At 38.6% G+C, this 8,393-nt stretch overlaps 1 protein-coding gene across 11 annotated transcripts in view; it reads right to left on the bottom strand.

Annotated features, from left to right (window-relative positions):
• Nucleotides 1-1,876: 1,876 nt before the first annotated feature.
• The window catches only part of ANKS1B (ankyrin repeat and sterile alpha motif domain containing 1B), a 536,016-nt gene continuing 529,499 nt past the window's right edge, over nucleotides 1,877-8,393 (bottom strand). For 7 of the 11 annotated variants that reach the window (XM_033058232.2, XM_033058229.2, XM_033058230.2 and 4 more), the window contains 2 exons: nucleotides 4,930-5,097; nucleotides 1,877-3,802 (listed from right to left, as the gene is read on the bottom strand). In XM_033058232.2, the coding sequence (XP_032914123.1) occupies nucleotides 3,692-3,802; nucleotides 4,930-5,097 (279 nt within the window). In that variant the 3' untranslated portion in view covers nucleotides 1,877-3,691. Of the gene's footprint in view, nucleotides 3,971-4,929; nucleotides 5,098-8,393 lie in introns of all 11 variants that reach the window. The other 4 variants (XM_033058231.2, XM_033058240.2, XM_033058241.2 and 1 more) reach the window with 2 other exon arrangements.

Raw genomic sequence — 8,393 nt, 5'->3', positions numbered from 1 at the left:
CAGCCACATGCCTCTAGGCCCTGCCCCTCCCTGCAGTGGTGGGACAATGAATCTGTCCTAGCCAAAACCAGGACACACATGTACTCTGAGTGTTGATCTCTGAAATTCCTAAGTTAGGCCTGTGTGTTACTGTTGTGCTCATTGTAAATTCTAAAGAATCTTTTCTCGTTTAAATTAGGCTGTCAATGAAGTGCTGTTAAGCTTAAGTGCTGTTAAAAACTTGAGGCCTAAGCCATTGGTCAAGTCTGGAGCTAGGTTTGACAAAAGTGTCTGCCCTGAACTTTGTGACTCAACAGGAGGGTTCCCCACATTCCCTTTTTTACTCTTTTCCATCCTAAAAGCTTTTCCCATCCCCAACCTCCACATAGATAATATTAGACTGATATTAGTTTGATTTTAGGTTTTAGTCCAATTTTTGTCTGTGTGATTCAGCTATGTAGTTTAGTAGTAAAGTGAACCTTGCCAATGAACTTTATTGTGCTTTCACTTTTTATTAAACCTACTTTAGCTGATGCCTTTGCCAGTGATTCTTTGACACAACAGCATATTAGACCTCACTATTCTCAAAATGCTTTGTCACCTACATCTCATTTGGATTTCAATCTGCTTACCTTCTCATGTCAAATGCAATCTACTTCTGTATCACGTCTCTTTTTTTGCCTATTCTCCACCTTCTCACTCTAAGTCAGCCATTAGAATGGACTCTTGGTTTTACAGCATCCAAATGCTCCAGCTTCTTCATATGGCCTCCTTGACCTGCCTCTGCTTCCCTTTTACGCTAGAGGTTAAGAACAGCAATTTTCCTGACTTTCTGATCTTACAGACATGTCTGGCTTTTTCCTTGCCTTTACTCTTAAGACTGACTATTATCCCCTCACTGCCTATGCACTTGCAGCATACCAGGAAGTTAAATTACAAGTCACCTCAACCAAAAAAGACAAAAGATCAAGTGGTAACTCCTTTGGATTAGTGGAAGTTAGTAGAAGTCCCTTTGGAGCTAAAGAAAGGACTGCTGAACCACTATCCCCTGCTAGAGGAGACCCCATGGCCTTCTCTCCAACTGGCTTACACTAGTATTGGTGAGTAGTCGGATATGTTTCCTTCTAAAATTCCAGGTTTCTGCAAATACAGAAGTCCCTAGCGTGTTTTAATTCTTATCTTTCCTTCCAGTTTAAATTTGTCTGCTATGGGGGCTTCAGTTGTTCACTGCCTGTGTCCCAAAACCTTCACACTCAATTCTCTGCCCTACCAGTCTTTCATCTGTCTCATCTTTCATCACTCCTGCTAGTTATGTCAGTCTCTTTTGCCCCAATTATCTCTCCCAAATGAGTTCTGCTGCTTACTGTGCCACCTTACCTGCTTGACATCTCTTTGATGAACCCAGATCAAATTCTTCCTGCAAGGTGCCAGCTCTTCCTGTTGTTTCACACCTTTCCTTTACATCTGCTTTGAGTTTTGCTGCAGCTCCTGTCTCATACTTTAATTTTAGGGGTCACTCAGCTGCAAAAGAAATGCCCCAGTTTTATACCCTGAAAACCTGGCCCATTTGTACTTTACGTGCCTGAAGCAAATGTGTTTTAACATAACTCCTGCACAAATCTTTACAGGGTGTGATTAAATATGGGAAGTCAGTAGTTGAGTAGAGCATGGAAAAAACAGTTAATTAAGAACTTTAATAAAATTTTTGCCATCAGTAAACAAAATCTGTATTGCAAACCAAAACTCTCTCCACAGCAATTCCTAGGTTTCCTCAGCACAAGATCCAAAGCCCAGTGAAATCAGGGAAATGGGAGGGGGGATCTTTCACTGATTTTAGTATCCTTTGCATCAGGCCCCTGAATTCCCTTAACAGTGATAAAATGATACACAAAGCTGGGACTGTACAACTTCCTTTTATTTTGTGTGCTTTTATAGGATATAAATAAATGACAAAATTACAAAATTTATAACTGGAAGCCCAAGCATATTTACATAAGTATTTGTTGCAGTGAGGCTACTATTTACTGTTCTCCTATACAATTTTCCTTTTGGTACCATATTTTTAGTGTTATTTTTTTTTTTTACTGTCAGTTGACTAAGTACATATCAACAGTGAATAAGCAAAAATATGTACAAGGAACTATTTTGTTCAAGTAAATTGAATACTGTATTAAAAGGATGTCATCACTCAGCGCTATGATTAGGTTGAACTAAACCATATACAATTATCAGTTTTAAACCAAGTTCAATTATCCATTTTTTGGAATATACCAACTGATGATTCTAACTGAAAAACCTCAGCTGGATATGAAATAATAATTAAAAAAACATTAAGACAACCACACAATTTATCAATATCTCTATAATGAACTTCAAAATGATTCACAATTTGACTGGATAGAACAATATACGTTAAAATGTAATTTTTCTCCTATAATGATATTTTTACTGTTATAATTTCAGTTCTACATAAATATACATCATGGTATTATACAAATACTCCACAGACATTAAAAAAATTAAAACACTTTAAAGAAAAAGTAAGTAAATCTTATTTAACCAAATATTAAGCAAATGCTTAATTATTTTGTTTCATGAAAACATTTTTATTACTTTGGAATTTTTTTCTTTTTCTTGCTGTTTTTATTTAGAAAATGTCTTGCAGTAGAATTTTATCAACACTCTTCCAAACAAGCTTTCTGAGACAGAAATCTTGATAGCAAAAGCCATGGTTTTGACTTTGTTTAGAACCACTGAGATTATTTTTTTTAAAAATACTAGTAGAATTCATGGCTATAGCAATGTTGGACTGCATAAACTATATGTAGGTGTAGCAGAATAACCATTCCACTTTCATTCCAGACTGATCACACAGAACATCCAGTGCACTGATGCTACAACTCTTATAATTTTCATAATGCTGCAATAGCAGTCATTTACTTAACTTTAAAATAAACAATATTTCTCATAATTAATCTGGCTTCCTTCCATAAATATTCATATGTTTTCCTATAGTACTTCTCTTCCATAAAAATATCTAATAAATGTTTTCTGTGCATTATTAATACCTTTTTCTAACCATTCATAAAACTCTGATCCTTTGCTACAATGCAAGAGGTTCTTATTTTTGTAGAGGATCAAAGGACATCAATGATTACATATAAAATCAGCGCACACAGAAATCAGGGTGCCTAATTTCTCATCACTTTAATGAGTTCTTTATTCAACACAATAATTATTAATGAATTCAGTGGTTTCACAAATAATCTATTTATTAATTCTGGTTCTATTTCAATTAAAAACTGCCAAGATTTAAATAAAAAACCCAATCAAATACTCTACTCATAGGCAGCATTAGTATTAGTTTAGAGACCTTTTGTTTTTTTTTTCTTTAAAAAGTAGAATTCTAAAATAAGAAATCAAAGAAAGCACTGTGGCAGAGTCACAAGGGAGAACTGCATGAAAAATAAGGTTTCTCACTCCTCTTGTGGACTGTAATTTTAAAAGTCTTCATATAGTGTCATTCTTCTGTCAGTGCTGCAGGAAGAAGAAGATCACCAGAAATGACTGTCAGCCTTTTTTGTTATTTACAAGGCCACTCATACAGTGCAGTCTTCCTCTCTGCTGGATTGAAACGTTGCCATAAAGGAAAGGCTGTGCTGTGACTGCTTGGCGTGCAAGGCACAACAAGGAACAGGGGGACAGTTTTGTATCAGAAAATTGTAGTTTCATACTTGGTATTAATGCCTCTTTTGGCCTCTTGTCCAGGTTCAACAATCCAGGGTAGATTCGCAAGAGTCTTTTGTTCGGATGGATCTATCTGCTTTAAGACAAATGCAAACATACAGACGGGTTACCATCTCCGTGCACGGCAGCTTGAGCAGAGGGTTTTTCTTTAAACTAACAGGGCAAATCCCGAATTGACAAAGTCGTACAGCAGCAAGTATGGTGGTGTCTACACTCCCATGTACTCATGGCTGCCTTCTTCTTCCTGTTGAGATCAGAGCTGTGTTTACCCCCAAGCTATAGGGCATCATAGTTCATTAAAGCCACGCTTCATCCTGAGAAGTCTGTTCGTTAATGAGACAGACGATGGCATCAGGAAATGTTTCTACTTAAAGTTTTATGGAGGAAGATTCTGTGGCAATGGATGACAAAGTGTACAGTCATACATTTCCCCCCCCTTCCCCTCACCCAGTAATTAAGTGTCATAGAGTACAGTTCTCGCGTTATAGTCAGTGAATATGATACAGTGTGTGGTCATTTTTCTCCTTTCCCTCCCAAATTACCCTGTGCCTGTGTTCTCACTTAATTCATAATAGTTTTCATAATTTTTTTAAGAGGTCTACTGTAAAAGAATATTTCTGTCATCTCTGCACTTCAGGAGGGCACTTTAGAGGCAATCAATATGTATGCTTCAATGAGCTTTATTTCTTAGGAGTCTGTGATTAATACTGAAAAGGTATATTGAAACCCAGATTAAAAAAAACCAAAACAACAAAATAAAAAGGGTAAGAAAAGAAAAGAAGTTGCTTGGTCTGACAGGTTAATTGTAAATTGATTTGGATTTGTAATTTGATTAGGATACATATGCTGTGTTCGTATGCCAAACAAGTTAGGTGATAGATTAGGAATGTCCATGAAACTGCAGAGTTTGAGAAGTATGCATTGATTAAACTGAATTAATTAAAGCTCTGTAATTACTATAAGACATGTGTACAAGACTAACCAAGCAACATCTTAAACTGGAGAAATCTAAAATAAGCAGCTGTTTGAAATGGCTGCCAGTGTTGTGGTGACACAACCCTGCCAGCTGATGAGCAGAGATGGTACGATGGAGCATTTCTGACTCAAGAGGTATTTTTATTTGTACAGCTTCTAGTATACAAACTCTTAACTCCGTAGCTGAATTTTGGAATTTTTTTGCATGAATTACTACCTTCTACTTACCACTGACTTCCGAATACTAACACGTGGTTTGGGAATAGGTTTAGAGGGTTTGTTTTCAAAGCTTTCAGGGAGGGTTGAAGAATGACCCCCTTTTCGTGCTTGTAGTGCAAGCTGATAGGCCACCTCAAATGCTTGTCCTAGTGTAAGAATGATTTCATAAGCTAAATTCTGGAACAAAAGAGAAACAGTTAAAATTGAGGTGAGGTTGAATTATTGTCAGATACATGAAGTGCGGAAGTGATTTGCAATGTAAATAACTAAAATCACGCTAGTAATAAGGTCGTCAGTCTCTGTAATGTTTACATCTGTCATTTGATTTCTCATTGATTAAAAACAAACTAAATGTAACTTATTGTATTAAAAGTAATTACTTCTAACCCCTTGAAAACATCTCACTAAACACGAAAACATGAGTGGGTGAGTGTGTTGTCATCTCTTTTTAGAACAAGTACATTAACCTTCCCACCTTCCCGACTCATCCCATATCTGCTGTTCTCAGGATCCAGCCCCTCTTGCACTGCTGCAATGTGACATTTGGCCTCGCTCTATTTCAGAACTCCTGCGCTGACCTGTCCTCCTCCGGAGCCAGCAGCAACGCGCTGCTTCCCTGGGCACATCTTTGGGATGCTCTGTGCTCACCAAGCAGCACAAGAATAGGCTGCAGCATGGGTGGGATGCTTTCAGAAGGACAAAGAGCCTGTAAAACTGAGCTCAAACAGTTGTGTAACAACACTCTTGTAAGCAAGGGGAAGGGAGATTAGTGGGCAAAAAGAGTCAGGCTATTATGCCTAAAGCCAGTTCAATGTTATCGGTGGAATACTTTAAATCCTCTTCAAATATGGGAAAAAACCCTGTTGAAATATTTATAAAACATGAATATGGTATCAGAGGGTTGATATAAATATATTTTCAGTTGAGTTATACATCAGTGAAAAAGCAGCTGTGAGTTTAAATTTGACCTTACTCTAAATGGCAAGTGAATTCCTATGGTAATTTTTCTTCAGGTTTGTGGGTTTGTTTATATATATTTACTTTTGAGCTCCAACTGGAGCCTATTTTTAGGCTCCTACTAGAGCCTATTTCTGGGCTACTAACTCTGCAATAATATTTAGAACCTCTGCAGAGCAAAGGCAAGCCTGTTGGCTTGGCTCCATATGTCCTACAATCCCCTTAGAATAATTAATAAATCTAATATGATTCAGATGTTACCCTCTCCTTCTTCAATCTCCATAGCCTATAGTTGGAAGCAATTCTGCATTGCTTTGAACCTAGGTAATCCCTTAAAATTCCCATATTTCTGGTACTTTTTCAAATGAGTTAAGTCTTTAGTAGTCAAGTCTAACTGTTAAGTTTGCAATAAGTGAGAAAGCAATGCAATGAACTTGGAAGTACACTATTTGCAGCCCCTTCAATCATTAAAACAAAGTTAAATGAACAAGCAGGTCATTTCATGCACTACACTTTAATTTCCCCAAAGAATTTCCCTTCCTCTTTTATCACTCATGTATGCAGATATAATACAGGCTAAATTCAGCATATTCTGCTCATTATAAGAGCTTCTTAGACAGGAGGCAGTTATGCCCTGTGTTAGGTCAGACAGAAAACAATTATACTCCTGCACTGGGCCATGCTCTTTGCTGTTACGACTATAGTCACAACAGCAAGCCAGCCAAAATTTTATAGCTTCTCAAATAAAAATGTCTGCCTGATTTGATAGCTGTAGTCTCCAAATTATCTCTCCTTTAACTTCAAGGGAAACTGTCCAGAACTGAAAAACACTGAGGATGCAGTTTGATAGTGGAATAATAAAAGAAAAACTAAGGAGTCTATTATAAAGGGCTCTGCCTTTTAGCAGAATGCTGGCCAAGGAATTAAGAGCAACAGAGTATAGTTGTTAAAAATGTAGAGAACAATATACAGTAATTTCCTGAATACAAGCCGCACCGTTTTGACCAAAATTTTGCTCCCACACTGGAAATGCGGCTAATACTCAGGAGCGGCCAATATGTGAATAATTTTCTGACATTTTCAACCCGGGAGTGCAAACCGAGTCAGTGCAAACTGCAAAGTCGAGCACCTGCCAGTAAAACCCTGCATTTACGCGGTTGTTACAAATTGGTTACTCTGTTGCGCGGTGGGTGGAACTGCTCTGTGCAGGCAGCACAGGGGGTGGGTAAGGCGGGGTAGCTCCGTGCTGCTGGCCCCGTGGCTCGGGGGACTCCTGTCCCCGCGTGCCGCCGCCGCAGGAGTGGGGTGGCTCCATCCCCGCCTCCCACCACCGCCGTCATGGGTGCCGGCAGGCTCTGTGCCCCCCCTGTCGGCAGCCCCGAGCCCACACGGCCGAGCCGAGCCAGTAAAACCCGCCCTGCCACGATTCTGTTACTATTTGGCAACTTTGTTGCACGCGGGTCCTCCCTGCGAACGACAGAGCGGCTTATACTCAGGTGCGGCTTGTGTATGGACAAAAAACAAAATGTTTGCCAACACCCGGCGATGTGGCTTATACTCAGTGCAGCTTGTATTCGTGAAATTACTGTAATTTGAAATGGAGTGTACTTTTAAGTGGGATAAGAATATTATTCTAAAGAGAGAATCATCTTTAGAATCAGCTGTCATGACAGCATATCATGATGGGATTGTCTGCAGTGGATATTATTAATATTACTAAGGAATACATCAGCAGGACAAGGTGTAGGAATGGTTTGTTGGAGAATATGCAGGCTGCAATACTAGTAGGACTGAGAAAATACACCATCCAGTGTGGCATACAAAAAGATCACCGAGACAGGCTGAAAATTTGGGAGACAGAAGCAGAGACAGACTGAAAGTTTGTCATACTGAGCCATAAATTCAGTTTAAGTTCTGCATCTCGTATAAAGCCACTATAATCTGCTTTCCTTTGTAAAATTAAAAAAATAGGCCTGCCTGAGACCTGAAAACCCTACGAAACATGTAACCGCTTCTCTGCTTAAAAAATATTTGAAATATAGCAAAGAAAATGGAACATTCACTGTTCTGTTCAATATTTGAGATGCAAACTGAATCACAGTTTGTACATAAATTTCATGAATAATATGCTATGGTAGAGCCTTGACAAAGGGAAGTCTGCAAATGGAGGCAAGGAGGGCTTTAAAACTGTGCCTTGTAAAATATTTAGAAGTTATCTGAAAAAACCCCCTGAGTAAATAAGCTTGGTTTGAGGAATCTCCCACCTGTAGTACTGGGAGAGGATTATAAGGACCAGAGTTGGTACAGATTCTTGCAGGGGTTTTACTGGACAGGTAGGAACAGGATTCCCTTCAGGACAAAGGTGGAAAACCAACCCAAAATCCTTTGTGGAAATACTTCTGATGAAATGAGATTATTTTGAACTAAAAAGTTAAAGTAAGTTCAAAAGTTCAAAAACATGTGGCATGAATGGAAGGATACAAGTCTCCCATCCCAGATGCTTAGTGTGAAATTGT

Source organism: Catharus ustulatus, chromosome 4, assembly GCF_009819885.2.
Source record: "Catharus ustulatus isolate bCatUst1 chromosome 4, bCatUst1.pri.v2, whole genome shotgun sequence".
NCBI lineage: Eukaryota > Metazoa > Chordata > Aves > Passeriformes > Turdidae > Catharus > Catharus ustulatus.
This window is presented reverse-complemented; position numbering and strand designations above follow the sequence as displayed.